Genomic DNA, 18,872 nt, shown 5'->3' on the forward strand with positions numbered 1-18,872 from the left:
GCCCTCCTGGGGCTCCCAGGCACCTCTAGGAGTCTGAAGTTTCTTGACTTCCCAGGGAGGGAGAGATTCTTGCCCTCAGTTTGATGAGGGATGTCAAGTGGCCCAAGAAGGGACTGAAGGGATTCCTGAACCTTTCTTAGCTGCTTTGGCCTTCATGGCCTGCTGCTTGGAGCCCAGACACACCCACTGTAGCCGGGTAGGTGGACACAGGCCCTGTTTAGGTTTGGCAGCTCTGGAGCCAAACAGGACTGGGGAAGGGGAACCTCAACTCTACGCCACAGACACCCTATTTTGGATTCTTCTGCCCCATCCTACCTGAGAAACGCGACAGCAGCCTCCCCACCTGTCCATAGCTATACACAGCACATGCTCTGCAGCCTGGCCCATCTGTTGCTGCCTTAGTCCCAGGCATCCCTGTTGTCACCTCTGCATGCTTCCTGCTGTCCCCAGAGTACCCAAGGTCAGGGGGTAGGAGGCTCAGGTCTACATGTGCCTCCGTGTCCCAGGGATCATGGGAATCTGAAAACGTGGCCCCCTCAGGCTGCCTGTACCTAACAGTCAGGTGAGTCCCCAGGCTGACCTGGCTTCTGTTCCCCATTAGATGGCAGCTATGACCCAAGGAGCCCTTTCCATGGTGTGTCTCCCAACTGAGACCCCCTGAGTTGTTACTCATAGAAAAGTGTGCCCACTGGGCTTCCAGCTAGCTGAAACACAGTCCCACTCTGGTGGACCCTTCAGGGTCTCTAGTGGTCCTCTGGCCAGCCCTCTGGGTGGGACTGTCTCCCTAGCACTGGTCACCTACACACAGAAGAGCTTGTGTGAGTGAGACGCCTTTGTGGGTCAGTCCCATGAAAGAAGTTACAGCTGTCCCCTGCTGTGGGTTCTCTAGTGAGCCATCTCTGCCCAAAGAAGTGCAGATCCCCAGTGTCACATTCTACATGGCCTAACCCCAGCCCCTAGCCCTGGCCTCCTGGCCTAAGCCCTTTGATACTCCTAGGACTTGCATTTTTGTTTCTGTGTCATTTACATCACAGTAACCCCCAAGGGGCTTCTGGGGCCCCAGCTCCCCCGTTCTGTCCCTGAGCTAGAGATGTGCTCTCCAACTATCTCAGTCTGTCCCCACAGTGGTTCCGGCTCCCTGTCTGATTCCTAGCTGGGAATGCTTGACTTGACATGGAACTAGGACCCTGGCTGGGGTGGAGGTATCCCTGCCACAGAACCAGGCGTCTATCCTCCCTGGGGAGGAAGGGGTGGATGGAGCCGCGGGGCTGTCCTCCCTGCTAAGCTGAGTCCTCCCCACCAGGTGATCCGCAGGGGCTGGCTGACCATCAACAATATCAGCTTGATGAAGGGTGGCTCCAAGGAGTACTGGTTCGTGCTGACAGCTGAGTCGTTGTCTTGGTACAAGGATGAGGAGGTAAGCAACTGGGGACAAGGTAGCCTGGGGACAAGGGTGGCCTGATAAGGTAGGAAAGAGAGGTGGTTCCCAGACTGATTACCCATAGCCAGCACTCCTTCCTTCCCTCAGTCAGGTATGCTGACATGACCTCAGCACTAGCTTGCAGTGTGTGGGAAGGTCCAGGTTCTGTAGGAAGTGCCTGTGTCAGACAAGGGGGCAGGGTGTCAGACAGTCCAGCTGGTGACATTCTTATCCTGCCATGGGGGCCCTGACTCACCCCAGAACCTAAGAGAAAGGGAGGTGCAGAGTATGTTCGTGTTCCCAGCACGCTCCGCAGACCGTGCCTGCTGGCCAGCCAGGCTTGCCTCCTTGACAGGCTCCAGGCAAATTAAGAGACCTGTCTCAAAAAAAAAAAAGAGAGAGAAAAAAAAAAGAGAGAGAGAGACCTGTCTCAAAAAGTCAGAGCACAACACCTGAGGGATGACACCTCGAGTGGCTCTCTAGCTTCCAGATCTACTTACATGAGTGTGTGCCTACACACAGACATGACTACACACCCGCACAAAAGAAGAAACAAGCAAGCCAGGGGCGTGGCGGTGTAGCTTAGCATGCACCGAGCCTTTGGTCCCATCCCCATTTAGCATCGCATAAACCAAGCATGGTGATGCGTGTCTGCGATGCCCACCCTCGCAGGGTCCTTCACTACACAGCTCATGCAACGGCAGCCTGCATTACAGTGAAGCTTTATCAGGAGGACACTTCCGTCTGAAGGATAGACAGACCCTGGCCTCCATTCTCTGCTGCTGTATGGGAGCTGAGGGGGCATCCTAGGGCCAGGCTCCCAACATGCACTCTGGTGGTCTGTACCAGCAGTCACCTCTGTAGGGTCTTCCATCCACCATGTAGGACAGACCCCCCCACCAATGCACCAAAGGGACACAAGGACTCAGTGTGGTAGCATATGTGACCTATCCATGCACACTCCATTCCCGTCTTAGGAGCTGACCAGCACCCTGGCCCTGAAGACGTCCCTGGTCTAGTTTCTGTTGTGGTTGGTTTTTGGGGTTTTTTGTTTTTGTTTTTGTTTTTGTTTTTGTTTTTGTTTTGTTTTGTTTTTTTGCGACAGGGTGCAAACCAGGCTGTCCTGGAACTGTAGATGGTGCTGAGATTAAAGCTGTGCCAACACAGCACAGCTTTTTTTTTTTTTTTTTTTTTTTTTTTATGGTTTCTCTGTGTAACCAAGAATGACCCTGCACTCTGATCCTCCTGGTTCAACCCCTCTGTGCTGGATGNGATTAAAGCTGTGCCAACACAGCACAGCTTTTTTTGTTTTTTTTTTTTTTTTTTTTTTTTTTAACAATGTAACCAAGAATGACCCTGCACTATGATCCTCCTGGTTCAACCCCTCTGTGCTGGATGACAGACATGCACCACCACACTATACTAGGTTCATGAGGTAAGGATAGAATCCAGGGCTTTGTACATGCAGAGGAAGCATGCTATCCACTGAGCCCCCAGCTAGTCTGTCATTGCTCTGAGGTTTAGGGGATAAAGGTAAAGTTGACCCACACTGGAGATGAATTGGAAAAGGTAGGACTGGGGTCAGCTACAAAACTAAGGCAGCAGGTGGAGCTTCAGAAAGCTTACGTGCCTGGCTGGGCATGGTAGTACATGTCTTTCCACTCAGCACTCAGGAGGCAAAGGCAGAAGGATCAAAGCCAGCCTGGTCTACAGTGCATTCCAGGGTAGCCAGGACTACGCAGAGAAACCCTGTCTCAAAAATTGAAAGCAAGCAAGCTTGCATGCCATGAGGCCTCACCCTGTACCAGGCTCACAGACTAGATGAGGAGGCCACACAGTACTACATGCAGAAGACATGTCCCTCCCTTTCTTTATGGACTTTTAAAATGTGTTACGTTTATGTATCTGAGGGTTTGTGCACCTGTGTGCCAGAGTTCATCTGTGGAAGTGTCAACACAACTTGAGGAGTCTAGTCTCTCGCTACCATGTGGGCCTAGGGGTCAACCTCAGGTGGGCAGGCTCACCTGCTTTTTACCTAGTCCTCATCTCCTTCAGAAAGTTCTCAAGCCCACCTTGGGATTCACAGTGTCATGGCTAGGTGGGGACACTGAGGCCTTGAAAGGTGGCTGGCCTCATGCAGAGGGTCTTTGTGTGGGAGGTAGTTTGTGGTAGCTGTCTATGAATGTGCACCAGCTGACCTGAAAGACACGTCTGCCCTGAGGAGGCCATTCCCACACCCAGGACAGTGTGTTTATTCAGAGAGCGTTTGGAGATGAAGCCTGGTTTCCCTTTTCCTCATGAGGACACATGCTCACTTCTAGATGATTCTAGAACCCGAGGGACTCTGTCAGTGACTCTTCCAAACTTAAAAGAGCTACCATGTATATTTCTGGGGCATCTGGAAGCCCCTATAACTGCAGTCATTGAGTCTGGATTGGAAGTAGTTGTGGAACCAGACCTGGCTGCCTCCCCTGCCTTGCGCTCCACAGTGGCCATTGTGGGATCCTGTTGCACCTGTGTGGTGGCTTTACATTTATGTATGTATGTATGTACGTATGCATGTATGTATGCATGCATGTATGCATGCATGTGCATATGCATGCATGCGTGTGTGTATGCATGTATGTATGCATGTATGCATGTATGTATGCATGTATGTATGTATGTGTTACGGTACACACATGGAGGTCAGAGGATAACTTGTGGGAGTTGCTTCTTTCCACCATGTGGGTTCTGAGGATCAAACCCAGGTCATCAGGCTTGTTGGCAAGCTGATTTATCCACTGAGACATGTTGCTGGTCCCAAAGGGTTTTTTTGGTGTGTGTTATATTTTTTAATTTGTATGCATATGGATGGGTGTTCTGTCTGCCAGCCATGTGTGTGCACTGCTCTCCAAGCCTAGAAGAGAGCATTACATCTCCTGGGACTTGAATTATAAAGGTTGTGAGCTGCCACCTGGGTGTTGGGAATGGAACCTGGATCCTTTGGGACAGCAGCCAGTGCTTTCAACTGCTAGACTGCCTCTTCACCCTCCTGGTTTTGGTTTTGGTTGGTTTTTGGTTTTTTGGTTTTGGTTTGGGGTTTGTGTTTTTTTGGTGGGTTTTTTTGTTTTGTTTTGTTTGTGTTTTTTGTTTTGTTTTGTTTTGTTTTGTTTTTTGGTTTGTCCAGACAGGGATTCTCTGTGTAGCCCTAGCTGTCCTGGAACTCACTTTGTAGACCAGGCTGGCCTCGGACTCAGAAATCCGCCTGTCTCTGCCTCCCAAGGGATTAAAGGCATGCGCCACCACTGCCTGGCTGGTTTTGTTTTTAAAATTAATTTATTGTTAGTATTGTGGGAATTTACCCCCTCTTTCTGTCCCTGTATCTACATGCTTGGTGACCCCTTTCTAACAGATATCTAGCGATCTAGGCTACACAGGGCCCCATGGAGAGCTCAGAATATTGACCTGACCATATTTTTTTTAGCATAACAAAGACTTTGGGATTATCCCCAAGAGTGAGGCACCCCAGTGTTGAGTTTCTGGGTTCCAGCTCCAGCACTCTGTAAGAAAAGTAACCTGAGAGCTGGGCAGACTGTGTGTGTGTGTGTGTGTGTGTGTGTGTGTGTGTGTGTGTGTGTGTGTGTGTGTGTGTGTGTTTTCAGGGTTCATTGCAGAGGGGCACAGCCCTGGGCCTAGCTGACAAGTGTTAAGAGCTTCTTTCCTTTGTACTGGGAATGATCATTCCATTTCCCCTCATCTGGAGACAGAAAGCAGGCACTAGGGCCTCACTGCAGACAAGGTCTGTAGCAGGGCCACACCACCACCACCAAGAGGTATGAAAGGAGCCCTCTGTATGCCAAAGATGAAGCCCACTGAGACCTAGGGGCTGTGGAGACCCTGACACCTTTAAGGGTCCTGGCAGGGGACCCAAGCATCCCAGGCAGCAGCCATTCCTGAGTCCCAGGCCACTCTTGTAGACAAGCCCAAGATAAAGACCACAGGGCCTTTTCTTTATTTTAGGAATAAACCAGAAGAGAACAGTGTCAGTTGGAAACAAGGAGCAAGGCCCAGTTCACCTGAGGACATCCCTCCCCACCTCAGGGCTCTCTCAGTCCCGGGTCTACCTTTTCCACCCTGCTCCTCCTCCTCCTCCTCCTCCTCCTCCTCCTCTTCCCAGAATCTTCCTTAGGTATCTCCACCCCAGTGGAGAGAGCTGGCACTCACCTTAGGTTGTCTGGAAGTGCCCACTGTCGCTGCTGACCCAAGCCCAGCCTAACCAATATGCAGACTACTGTACATGTCCCAGTCTCCTGAGCAGGTAGTCTGAGCACTGGGATGGCGGGGATGGCTGTTCAGTCCCTCAGCATGGCCATGGTACAGGCCAGAGAGTCTCTGCTCCCCCCAAGATCCTCCATTCATCCATGCACCCTGGACTCTTCTAACGTGGCAAGGCCAAGGCCACTTGTTCACATCTGGAGAAAGTTGGAGTTTTCAGGAAATCCGAAAGCAGGCTAGAGGAGGACTTGGGTCGCTGGCCCGTGTCGCAGAAGGAGGTCCTTGTGCAGTTTCGTACTTTGCGAGCAAGCACATGAGTATGCTCGTGTGTGTGTGTGTGTGTGTGTGTGTGTGTGTGTGTGTGTGTGTGAGTGATGGCAGCCACCCAATCCTGGGCAGAATCATGTATAAACAGTTCCAGATGTGGCAAGCCTAGATGTCCGTGACTCAGTTACTTGGCCCTGGCCTGCTGGCAGGAAGCTTTCTGTCTCGTGACACCATCGGGTGGGGGCCACAGAGTTGCTTCTGGGAACTTACCCTCCTCTGGAAACAGAGGCTCCTTCGGGGACCCCCAAAATCCCAGCTTTGTTTCTTATAACAAGGCAGACTTGAGGCTGCCTTCCCTGTCTGTGCTTCATTCAGGCCGTCAGACCTGGTGAGGCTGACTGGGAGTCAGTCCATGAAGTGTCTGGAAAATGGGGCCACAGCTGTGCCACCCTCCTCAAGAGTAAGTCTCAGCAGGCCTCAGACAAGTGGAGGTCAGGGACTCAGGAGAAGCACTGTGTTCTAAGGCAGCCTGGGAAGGCAGAGCCAAGTTCCTCATACAGTGTTCAGACTGGCCCCATTCTGCACTCTAGCTGCTGGGGTTCAGAAGTGGTAGTCCACACTGCTGTATTCTGGAGCTTTCTGTTCATGCAGTGGCCAGAAACATGAGAAAGAGTCATGAAGGACCTCTAGTGAGCCTAGAGAGAGTACTCTGTGGGGAAGAGCACTTACACCAGCCTGTGCACCCATGGGTGCTGTGGGTGTCTGTAACTTTAGCGCTGGGTGTGTAAAGAGGAGGAGGCTGGGGCTTGCTGGCACCAGGCTTAGTAACAGCACTTGTCTCACAGAAATAGACATCTTCTTACCTCCCCATGAAGGCCTCTCAGTTCTCGACATGTTGCACATGCCACACTCAGGAGGACATGTCCTGGTGACAGGCTGAGACCCAGCTCAGTTGTCCGGGCTTTTCCTAGTGCTTCGTGAACTGCGTGTGACTAGTACGTCAGGCCGTAACTCATGACAGCATCTGTGAGGGAGATGCCGAAGAGCAGGAGTTCAGGTCCCCTTCGGCTGTGTAGGGAGGTGAATGATAGCCTGGGCTATAGGAGACTATGTTCTGAAAAAAAAAAGGCTGTGTGGTGCAGAAAATCCCCAGTGAGCTGTTGTCATCTACAACCATTCTTAGGTTAGTTACACAGCATCCCTGCTCTGTGCTGGAGGAACACAACTTCATGGAAGGCCTGTCTCAAAATCAGGAGGAGGAGGAGTGTCGCCTGTGCAGCCATCGTTGTGCTTGCCTGAGAGGGCCCTGGGCTCCATCCCTGGCTCGGGTCGCTAGAGAGCTTGTCAGGCAGACATGGGGTATGAGAGATGGCGACTCACACAGCCACCTGTGACAGTGGTGCCCAGGCATCAGCCTCCCAGTCCTGGCGTCTGAAATAGCCTCCTGCGCTTGTCTCCCTCCCTGTGAGTGAGATTGCCGCCATAACTCAGATACTGGGGAGGGCCACCTGGGAAGGCATGAAGTTAGGGCTGCGCAGTCTGAACGACCACTGCATGTGTGTTCTCTGGATAAAAGACAAAGCTGACAACCTTCCTGTCTTGCGACTGCTGGACCAGCCAGGTGGTAGGCAGTCGTCTAGGTCATTAGTCATAGCATCTGTAGTAGGGTGGCATGAGGCTAGCCCTGAGAGACCTTCTGCACAAAGACCTAGGAAGGCCAGGAGGGGCCAGTACAGGGTGTAGGGACAGGAGCATTCTGGACAGGGGCCATCCATACAAAGTCCTGGGATGAGAGAGAATGTTAAGGGGACGTTTGAGTGAATGTGGGGGTGACAGAGCTCTCAGCACACCAAGTGCTGGGTGTTGGCAGTGTTGCTGGCTCTGCCCTGGCGGCTCAGCTGAGACCCTGCCCTCTCTCCTCAGGAGAAAGAAAAGAAGTACATGCTGCCGCTGGACAACCTCAAGATCCGGGACGTGGAGAAGGGCTTCATGTCCAACAAGCACGTGTTTGCCATCTTCAACACAGAGCAGAGGTGAGGAAGAGCCCAGCAGGCCCTTTGCCAGGGTCTCGCCTAGCACAGAACTGTCCCAGGGATATTACTATGTGGTGTGGACGGAGCAACATGGACACAGACAACTGAAATGGATGCAGTAAGCGTGAGGGCCTCAGTGCAACCCTTGCACACACAACCCTTACACACACAACCCTAACATAAACACACAACCATCACACATACAACCCTCATGCACACAACCCTCACACACAACACACATGTCACACACAATCCCCCACACACATACACAACCAACACACACACACACATATACAAGGAAAAGCCTGACACAGTGCTGAGGAGGCAGGCAGAAAGCAGGACCCTCGGTGCTCGCTAACCTGGTAGCCAGTCTAGGCAAGTCTGTGAGTGTCAGGCCAGTGAGAAAGACTCTGTCTAAAAGAGTGAAGTGCGCAGAAAGTGAAGACAGTGCCTGGTGCTGACCTCTGACCACTGCATGCATATGTACCCGTGCACTCACTCAGTGCTCTACCAGACAATGTAGGCTGCGTATATTCCTGCTGCTATAGGAAATTCTGGTAGACATTGTTGCTGTGGTCTTCCTTACAAACACCTCAGTGTCTCCACACCTCAGTGGGTGATCCAAAGCCAGAGCTGGTACTGTGTGTGGTACTTGGTGCTATAGTATACCTGGCAGACACACCCAGAAACCTTTTAACAAACCGGGGAAGGTACTAGAACCACCTTTGTACCCAGATCAGGCGGAGGGCCCCCAAAGCCTGTGATCTTAGTGGCCAGTCAAGTCCCTCTACCACCCACTCCAGGAATGTCTACAAGGACCTCCGACAAATCGAACTGGCTTGTGACTCCCAGGAAGACGTGGACAGCTGGAAGGCTTCATTCCTACGTGCTGGGGTCTACCCAGAGAAGGACCAGGTAGGGGACGCCTTCCCTGCTTAGGTAACATGCCAGAGAATAAGCTGACCCTGCATGGAGGAAGGGACCCGTGATTTCTAGGCCACGCGTGTCAAGTCAGCTTTTCTTTGCTATGGTAAAAACTGCCAGTCTATGGAGATGGCTTATGTGAAAAGATGCTTGCCACACAAGCATGAGGGCCTGAATTTTAGCCCTAGAAGTCAGTCAGCAGCTGTGTGTGGTGGTGCACACGGGAGCACAGGAGCCAGCCAGCCACAGCACAGCAGAGCTCTCCAGGTTGTAGGGACAGGCCCCACTCAAAAGTCAATCTGAAAGAACACTAATAAAAAGCCAGACACGCCGGGCGTGGTGGCGCACGCCTTTAACCCAGCACTGGGGAGGCAGAGGCAGGTGGATTTCTGAGTTTGAGGCTAGTCTGGTCTACAGAGTGAGTTCCAGGATAGCCAGGGCTACACAGAGAAACCCTGTCTGGAAAAAACAAAAAACAAAAATAAATAATAAAAGGGGGAGTATGGATCCCTAAAGCCCACTTACCAGTCAGCCTAGAGAAATCTACAAACTCCAAATTCAGTGAGAGTCCCTGTCTCAAAATGGATTGTGTTTTGTTTTTAGGTTGTGTCTCTGTGTGGCTCTGACTGGCCTACAATTTAGTATGTAGACCAGGCCATCTGCTTCTGCCTCCCGAGTGCTACAAGGCCTGGGCCACCACACCTGGGTAGAATGTAACTTAAAAAATGTAACAACAGGTCCTGGCATGTTGATGCACACCTTTAATCCCATTTCAAGACCAGCTTTGACTCTATAGTGAGCTCTAGGATAGCCAGAGCTACATAGAACCTGTCATTCATAGATAGATAGATAGATAGATAGATAGATAGATAGATAGATAGATAGATAGATAGATAGATAGATAGGTAGGTAGGTAGATAGATAGATAGATAGATAGATAGATAGATAGATAGATAGATAGATAGATAGATGGATAAATAGATAGCCAGAGCTATATAGAACCTGTCATTCATAGATAGATAGATAGACAGACAGACAGACAGACAGACAGACAGACAGACAGAGTAAACATAAAAATTCTGAGGCACTGAGTTGGGATTGACTACATGCACACAGCTTGCAAGGGTAATATGAACATGCAGTACATACATGAAACACAAATGAATAAATACCTGCTACACAGCCAAGGGAAAGAAATGTTCAGTTTGGTTCCCAGTTTTAGAGGGCTCAGTCCATGGCTGCGTAGGCTGTCTCTCATGGCAGTGGTACTGAGGTGCAGAAGTGAGAAGCAGAGGAGAAGGCATAAAAGGGCTGGGGCCAAGGTATCCCCTGGGGATACATACCTAGTGGCCTACTTCCCCCAGCTAAGCAGAACTGCCTAAAGTTTTCAGAGCTTCACAAGTAACAGTAGTATGGTTCTAAAAGGATGGCTTTGCAGATAAAAGCCATGGCTACTCCTCCAAAGGACCCAAGTTCAGTCCCCACCACCCACATGACAGTCCACAGCTGTCTGTAACTCCAGTTTCAGAGGATCTTCAGGCCTCTGGACACCTACACACACACACACACACACACACACACACACACTGCATATACGCATACACCAGTGTGCACATAAATCTTAAAAATACAGTACTGTCAGCTGAGATTCAAGGGACCAACACCTGAGCCCTAGGGACATCCCATATTGAAACCATAGCAGCATACTTCAGACCTCAGAGAGCATAAAGCTAGTACCCACTGAGGTGAGCGAAGCAGAGGAGGCATGGGTTGTCATCAGGGTCCGGAAGTTCTCCAGAAGGGATTCTCCACAGCAAGGACAGCAAGTGGACTCGGGGTCCATCTGCCTTGTTGTCTTTTCCTCTTGTCCTTGGGATGAAGTCACTACAGATCCTGGCCATCCAAAGGGAGGCTGTGTTGTCATCCCCCGAATCTAACCAGTGTTACCCCAGCACAGACTACAAGGTCTAACAGGGCCACCTGGAACACACCCAAGTGGGGCATTTGTCAGGAGGGTAGGCACAGCACAGTGAACCGTCACCCTGTGTGTCCTCTGCAGGCAGAGAATGAGGATGGAGCACAAGAGAACACCTTCTCCATGGACCCGCAGCTGGAGCGACAGGTGGAGACCATCCGTAACCTGGTGGACTCCTATGTGGCCATCATCAATAAGTCCATCCGTGACCTCATGCCAAAGACCATCATGCACCTCATGATCAACAACGTGAGTGGCAGCTTCCAAGTCCCCACAGGTCCCAGCCGCATGCTAGTCAGCCCAGCACCAGCCATGGAAGCAGGAGAGTCACAAGCTCACCATCCTCAGCTACTCAGCCAGTTTAGGGGGCCTTCACTGTGTGAGACCTTTTCTCAGCAGACAGCTGAGCCAGACGAGGGGGTCAGAGGGCGAAGGCGCTTGCCCTGCAGTCCCATTCCTCAGAGCTGTCCTCTGACACGCTCGTGCGCACACAGTCAATATAGACTGTTAACTTAAAAGCAAACCTAATTTTAAAAAGCTGTGCAAAGTTAGAACAAGTTGGTTTGTTTAGTAGCTTTTTGGGTTTTTTGGTGTGTTGGTTGGCTGGCTGGTTGGTTGGTTGGTTGGTGTGTTGGTTGGTTGGCTGGCTGGTTGGTTGGTGTTGGTTGGTTGGTGTGTTGGTTGGTTGGCTGGTTGGTTGTTGGGTGGGTGTGTTGGTTGGCTGGTTGGTGGGTTGGTTGGCTGGTTTTTGTGGTGCTGGAGATTGAACCCAAGGCATGGTGACTTTTAGGTGAGCACTGAACGACCGAGCACTTCTGCTCCTTCCCTGGGAGACTCAAGGCAGAGGCTCTACAGCTAAATTTGACTCTCACTCGGTCCGTGATGGATGCTTTTCCAATCTCAATAAGCTTCTGAGTTATTGGCTAATATAGGGGTCTGACCTTTCCCACCACTGTCCTCAGACAAAGGCCTTCATCCACCATGAGCTGCTGGCCTACCTGTACTCATCAGCAGACCAGAACAGCCTCATGGAAGAGTCAGCCGAGCAGGCTCAGCGGCGGGATGACATGCTGCGCATGTACCACGCACTAAAGGAGGCCCTCAACATCATTGGGGACATCAGCACCAGCACCGTGTCCACACCCGTGCCCCCACCTGTCGATGACACGTGGCTCCAGAACACCAGTGGCCACAGGTCTGGATGGCAGTTTGTCCCCCAATGTGCATATACAAGTTTAAGCCCCACCCTATTTCTTCTGTCCCATTAGGAAGTAGGTCATAGCTGAAGTTTGGAAAGGGACAAGAGTAACTGAATGGCACAACATGCGGGCCTGAGCAACTGTTCTGCTTAAAGCCACAGGGGAGCCATGGCTGCCAAGTGCAGGCCTGAGCTAGATCTCTGGAGGAGAAAACCACCCCCACCCCCCCACCCCCAATTCTCCACCAACTCTCTATGGGTTAAGTCCAATAAGAAAACAAAAGCAAGAAGCCCAGGGGACAGTTAACCCAGAGGTTGGCCTCTTAGAACATAGGGAAGGTACAGAACAAGTTCTAGAAGGCCTGTAGAACCTAGAACTCCATTGGCCTCAAGATGGGCCAGAGACACTAAGGCAGCCACAGTCCAAGTGCCAAAGTGGCAGTCAAGGGAATGTCAGTACAGGGGACCCATTGAGGCCACAGGACCCTGTGGAGCCCTCAGGAAGAGAAAGAGCCCAGATCTGGCAAGATTCAGGTCCCCAGGTCCAGTGGGGAACAGGGCAGGCAGTTATGTAGAGGCAGGGGTTATGTATCAGGGCTGGGGCTGAGCTCTGGAAGGGTGCTGGGCTCCAAGTGCATCAGAAGGCCAAGTGCTGTCTGCACACCTGCCCCCTGGAGGTTTACTGTCAGGAACACAGCCCCAGCAACATGGAATGGTGGCGCTCAGTCACTTGTGGTAGATGTTCACAGTATCCTTCCTCCAGATTACAGCCTTTCCTTCCTCCACAGCCCCACTCCACAGCGCCGACCTGTGTCCAGTGTGCACCCACCAGGCCGGCCACCTGCAGTGCGGGGTCCTACACCAGGGCCCCCCCTGATCCCTATGCCTGTGGGGGCCACATCCTCCTTCTCAGCACCCCCCATCCCATCCCGGCCTGGACCACAGAGTGTGTTTGCCAACAACGACCCCTTCTCTGCGCCACCTCAGATACCATCTCGGCCAGCACGGATCCCCCCTGGTATCCCTCCAGGAGTTCCCAGGTAAGGCCCACGACCAGCATCCTGGGCTCCCTTTGTGGTGACTTTAACCTTCCCCTCTTCTGATGGCTTCCAGTGTAGCCCCAACAGGACATAGAACAGCACAGGCATTCCTGCTTGTGTCCTGAGACACTGAGCCCCAAAGGGGCCGAGCTCTGCTCAGGCAGTGCCACAGAGCAGTGGACCAGCTGATGCCAGGGTTCCTGCCTGCCCTCTAAGCAGCAGGTGACATGTCTCACTGGCCCTGGGCACCATACCACTGTTGACCCTGCTGAAGTCAGCAATGCCTGGTGAACCAGGTTCTTCTGAGATCAGAAAAACAGGCAAGATGGTACAAGCGCTTGCTACCAAGCCTGATGACGAGTTCAGTCTCCAGGACCCTCTGGTGGAAGGAGAGGACTAGCTCTTCCCAAGGCAGAGAACTTGCCTATAAAAACCCAAGCAAGCTGACATAGTCCCCTGAATCTGGGGGTGCCTCGGGTGGGCTGGAAGGGCTGGGTCCCCATCCTCGCCCTGCTTCTGCCCTCACTACCTTCCACCTCCTCGTGTCTTTACTTTCTTTGCAGCAGAAGAGCCCCCGCTGCGCCCAGCCGGCCCACCATTATCCGCCCAGCCGAGCCGTCCCTGCTCGACTAGGCTGCATGGGGAAATGTTCTGGGGGGGGTCCTCGTGCAACCACAGTGCAGGACAGCTTTGGTGGTCTGGGCCCTGCTACTGTCCCCCATGCTGGGACCAGGCTCCCCGTTGGCAAGCCCTGCCCTTTCCTTCCTGGCCCCAGTGGACATGACAATGAGGGGAGAGGGCGAGGAGTCCCATACCACAGCACATGGGGGCTTTGCACTTTGGCATGAGGAGCTCTGGCTAGCAGAACAGGAACTGCATCCTTGGGACCATCTGGAAAGAAAGGTCCAGGATAGTATAGGGGGACTCTTCGGGGGCTCTTCCAGCGCCTTGGTTCTTTCTGGGGTACAAGAACTGCCCATCTTTCCTAAGGACTCCTCAGGAGTGAGCCAAGCCCAGCAGGCCCAGTGCAGACCACCCACCTGGCTCAAGTTGTATATATGGCTTCTTTGGCCAATATTAACCACACAACCTGAGCCCAGGCTCCACACCCAGAGGTGCCTTCCTGCCTTCCTCGGGCCTGGAGTGCCTCAGCTCTGGCCACCCTCACTCTCCTCAGCCCGGTTGTGGTTTGGGCTGTATGAACTGGGGAGACATCAGAGGCCTCTCGGCTCCCAACCAGATGTCACCACAGGTTGGGCCCTGGGTGCCTCTGCAGACTCTGCTCCCACGCTTGGACTGACCACTGTTAAGTGCCTGCCTCTGTATATCCTATTAATAAACTAAAATAAAGGGAAGCCCTTCTGGTGGCTACGTGTGTGGGCCTTTTGTGTGTGTCCCAGCTCAGGAGATTGAGCACCCCTTCATGAGGCTGCCCACACTCACTCATTTACACGTCTTGTGTCATCTGTTCTAAACCCCTCTTGTTCCCATCCAAACTGGGCCTTACACACAGTGCTCATGGGAAACAGGAATTCTATCCATGGCTCTTGAGTGATGCTATGGCCAATCCCTCTTCCAAGTCCCCACCAGCTACAGGGGACACTATTCAACTGTGCTTTATGATCTTTTTCTTTCGTGCCAGGCGACCACCTCCATTGGTTCCTGCCCGACCTTTCTTCTGAGCTTCGTGGGAGTGCCCCCCCCTTCCTGGCTGCCCTGGCTTGAGGCTAGGTCTGTCCCGAGCTGACATCCCTAAGCCCAGTCACCAGGCACTATTAACTTTCTGACCATAATTTATTGACTCCAGTGCCCAGGACAAATGCCCTTTGTTCCTTGAGGCTCCTAGGCAGCTTCGGCAGAGCTGCACCTCAGCCTTCTGAGGCCCTGCTCCCAGAGAGAAAGAAGGGGCCTCTCCCAAGCTATCCACTAGCTGGCTCCCCTCTGGGCCAAGAGACCAGGGCTCCTTCCTTTCAAATAAAAGTGACTGTCCTGGAAAGAACTCTGCAGATGTGTCTCCTTCCCAGACCCTAGTGAAGCAGGCTTACCCCGGGAGAGCAGAGACACGGCAGTTGGGGTGTCTAGTTGGAGGGCGGGGCAGCACCACAGCTTGACCCTTGCTGATGGCTGCAAGACTGAAGCTAAGGCACGATTTCAGGAGAAAGCCAGGGCATCCAAGGGCAGTGTCCCCACACTGCAGCGCCCAACACTTCCTCCCTCCAAGACACAGGCACTGTCACTGAGCCCTCACCCTTCCGAGGGGTCTGCGAGCCATTGGCACTCCCTGGTCACCAAAAAAGGGAGACACATGGGGCCACTGCTAAGGACCCAACTATGCAGTGTCTCATCTGAGTCTGGGAGGTGTCCAGCAAGTCAAACACCCGCTGCCCTCCGCTGCTTCCCTCAGCCTTTGTGGCAGGGGCTAGGTGGGTACAGGGCGCTTGTCATGGAAGAAGCGCTTCAGTGTGCAGACTTGCAGGACAGCCACCAGCAGCAGCACAGCCACATTGGCAGCTGACCAGAAGTTGACCCGCTCAAGGTTGTCTTCCTGAAGGTTCCGATCCCGAGCTTCAAAGGCTCGGAGCAGGGTGAGCATCTGGATGCTGCGTTCCAGCCGGGTCCTCATGGTCTCCACCGATTCCTGTCAGGGCGCAGAGGAGCCGGCCGTCAGAATGCCTACCCCACCAGGCTCACCTGCCTCACGTCTTCTCTACAAACTGAGGGGTCTCCCCTTGGTGTTTTCCTGGGTTTTTTTTTGGGGGGGGGGGTGTAGGTGAGACCTTTCTTTTTAAGAGGGAATTAGGGCGCACGAGCATGGGTTGAATGTGGAGGTCAGAGAACATCTTACAAGAATCAGTTCTCTCCCTCCACCACAGGATCCCAGGTAGCCAAGCTTGGTGCAGTTGCCTTTGCTTACCAAGCCACTTCACCAAACTTTGCTAGTCTGTGCAAGCCAAGGATGACCTTGAACTTGTGATCCTCTGGACCAAGAGCAACCCATACCCAGTTTGTGCAGTGTTGGGTGTGGGGACTCAGGTGTGGGAGCATCCTAGGTAAGTGCTCTGCCCCAGCCCTTTCTGTTGATTTAGTGAGATGGGATCTTGCTATGTAAATCAGGTTGGTCTTGAATTCACTGGCATCCTGCCTCAGCCTCCTCAGAACCTTGATTATAAGCATGCACCATCATACCCAGCTCACCTTGATGTCTTCCATTCTGACATCAAGCATCTCTTCTGGCTCCACAGCCTCGGCCCAACCTTCTACCTCCTCCTCATCTTGGAAGCTGTCAAAGATGAGCTCAAAGAATACAAGCTTCTCTGAGATGGTGCTGAAGGAGTTGTCAAAGCACAGTCTGTAGTCTCCGGCCTCGGTAGGCTCCACCCTGGGCAGACAGATGAGACACAGACATGAACCTGGAGTGACCAGCCAGCTGGTCTGTGGAACCAGTAGGATGGTAACCTGAGGCCACTGGGGAGCTGCAGGGCTGTAACTGAACCAAGGCAGGGCAGGACTTCACTCACGTGTGCACCCCATCCGCCTTTCGAGACTCACTGACCAACAGCACACCCTGAGGGCTCTCCAAGGTGAAGTCCACATCCAGCCCAGCACCTCCGATCACCTGAAGAGCAGGTAAGAATTGGGAAACTGGCAGCTTTGAGCAAGCCTATCTGCCACAGAAAGCCTGGGTTAAACCTAACCAGGAAAGACCCATGTAAGACCACCATGAGCCTCTCTTTAAGAAGAAAAAAAAGGACCACAAAATCCCATGTATTTGCTTGAGATAGGGGAGTAGCGCCTGTGGAGATTAGTCAGATATGTACTTCTACCATAGAATTAGGAAACTCGGATCATCGTAGTTTAGCAGCAAGCGGGTTTTTTTTTTTTTTTTAATTTTTAATTTTTCCCAGCAAGTTATTTGGATTCTCCAAGGGCCTATCTGAAGACCAACATCCACACCTACAAGGTCCCTTCCCGGTCCCTAAGACGCATCCTCGTGAGGTCTTGAGCACCCTTGAGCAGTCTAAAGTGGGCGTCTACCTGACCACTAACTTAATGGTAACCTACCCAACAGCCATCAAGAACTACCCTAGAACCCAACCCAAAGAGCTCTGAGCCAAGCATGACCCTTCTCCGCAAGACTATTACCGTTCTGGCCACACCTCTGCCCCGCCCCTCCCGCCTGTTGGCCACGCCCCCAGTCCCCGCTCTAATCGGAGCCCAGGACCCTCTCTCTCACCTGGTACTCGGTCTCAAGACTAGCATTGGCCGGTGCGGACTGATAGAAACACTGCTTCCTCCCTGCGGGAAGCAGAAATGTGAACTCGCCGTCCTGGATGGGCGGCGGCCCCGCCTCCCCCACTCCTACTGCTGCCAGGAGCAGCCACAGGGCCAGTGCTACGGCCGCGCCGGCCGCCATCATCCGGGTCACCCTCTACTCACGGGGCGTGGATCCTTTAAGGATTTGTCCTGCCCACCTCTCGTTTCGGCAAAGCTCATTGGCTTCGGCTTCTGTTCGACCCCAAAGCCGCGGAATGATGAGTGAAGGGCCCCGGGGAGCGGAGCTGCCCTGGTGATTGCCTAATCTGCTAGAAAGCATACTAACGCTACTGCGAATTTCGTGAGAGCTACCCAAGTCTGATATCAACCTCTGCATTTGGTGGGGGAACTGACAAACCTAAAGATGGTGAAGCACTTCTTTACAGGCAACAATTAAGATGACTAAAGGTCCTGCCGTGGCACCGCCCGCTGTCTGCCTTCCCCAATTCAAGGTGCGTTTCGCCTATTGGTCAATCGAGTGTAGGCGTAGCCCTCGGAGGACGGTGGCTTTGTCCGATCCTGACCTCAATTTGTGCATCAAACAGATATGCCAGGTGCTAGTATTCCAACATTGGAGTTCTAGCGATGTTAGTTCAGTGAGCATGGCCTCCCCAGACTGCTTTTCCTTTACACCTTATACCATCCCTTATAAAGGATTTGGTCTCAAGTTGGGGGTGGTGGAATGTTTGTTAGTGAGTATAATACTGCCTCACCCTGCATACAATGTATCTCAAACCTTTGGGTCAACAGGTCCAGGTGCATCTGTGCTGACACATGCAGTGATTCCAGTGCTTGGGAGGCTGATTCAGGAGTTGGAATGAGTTCGAGGCAATCCTCTCCAACTGGTATGGAACTAGTTCCATACCAGCAAAAAATCAAGGAATCTATTTTGGGCTTCGAATGGCTCAGAGAACACAGGCGATTGCTGCTAAACCTGATGACCTTAGTTTAATTCCCATGTGCTACAATAGTGGAAGGTCAGAATTGACTCCCATAATTGTCCTCTGACCTACACACACATACTTACAGACAAAACACTGTGTGCTTAGTTCTTGTTCACTTGAGGAATTGCCTGTTGGGCATTTTCGACATTGCTAATTGATGCTGGGAGGCCCAGCCCACTGTAGGTGGTACTCATCCCTAGACAGGTAGGGATGAGCTATATAAGAAAAATCGCTTGAACAAGCCAGTAAGCATTATATATACTCCACAGTTCTTGCCCTGACTCCCTCAGTGAGCAACTATGATTGAGAGCTGTTTCTTCCCAACGTGGCTTTTGGTGATGGGTTTTATCACAGCAACAGAAACAAAACTGGAACACACACAAAAATACAATATGATAAAGAGAAACTGTGCCTTTAATCCCAACACTCAGGACAGAGAGGCAGGTGAATCTCTGAGTTTGAGGCCAGCCTGGTCTGCATAGTTAGTTCCAGGTAAGCCA

At 52.3% G+C, this 18,872-nt stretch overlaps 2 protein-coding genes across 18 annotated transcripts in view; one reads left to right on the top strand and one right to left on the bottom strand.

Moving 5' to 3' along the window:
- The window catches only part of Dnm2 (dynamin 2), an 82,614-nt gene extending 67,501 nt beyond the window's left edge, over nt 1-15,113 (top strand). For 5 of the 16 annotated variants that reach the window (XM_021206987.2, XM_021206991.2, XM_029543505.1 and 2 more), the window contains 7 exons: nt 1,304-1,417; nt 7,868-7,977; nt 8,781-8,892; nt 10,961-11,125; nt 11,839-12,071; nt 12,863-13,114; nt 13,678-14,481. In XM_021206987.2, coding sequence (XP_021062646.1) covers nt 1,304-1,417; nt 7,868-7,977; nt 8,781-8,892; nt 10,961-11,125; nt 11,839-12,071; nt 12,863-13,114; nt 13,678-13,747 — 1,056 coding nt within the window. In that variant the 3' untranslated portion in view covers nt 13,748-14,481. Of the gene's footprint in view, nt 1-1,303; nt 1,418-7,867; nt 7,978-8,780; nt 8,893-10,960; nt 11,126-11,838; nt 12,072-12,862; nt 13,115-13,677; nt 14,490-14,756 lie in introns of those variants that run through there. The other 11 variants (XM_021206992.1, XM_029543513.1, XM_029543514.1 and 8 more) reach the window with 6 other exon arrangements.
- Nucleotides 14,890-17,589, bottom strand: Tmed1 (transmembrane p24 trafficking protein 1). 2 transcript variants are annotated; one of them, XM_021206993.1, is made up of 4 exons: nt 17,349-17,589; nt 16,633-16,730; nt 16,310-16,493; nt 14,890-15,752 (listed from the first exon to the last, which is right to left on the bottom strand). In XM_021206993.1, exons 1-4 carry the CDS (start codon nt 17,529-17,531, stop codon nt 15,534-15,536), a joined length of 684 nt encoding a protein of 227 aa, XP_021062652.1. In that variant the 5' UTR covers nt 17,532-17,589; the 3' UTR covers nt 14,890-15,533. The 2 variants fall into 2 exon arrangements, with proteins under 2 accessions (XP_021062652.1, XP_021062654.1); XM_021206995.2 differs by lacking the exon at nt 17,349-17,589 and adding an exon at nt 17,177-17,233.
- Between the last annotated feature and the right edge of the window lie 1,283 nt (nt 17,590-18,872).

Source organism: Mus pahari, chromosome 10 (genome assembly GCF_900095145.1).
Source record: "Mus pahari chromosome 10, PAHARI_EIJ_v1.1, whole genome shotgun sequence".
In the NCBI taxonomy this organism is placed as follows: domain Eukaryota; kingdom Metazoa; phylum Chordata; class Mammalia; order Rodentia; family Muridae; genus Mus; species Mus pahari.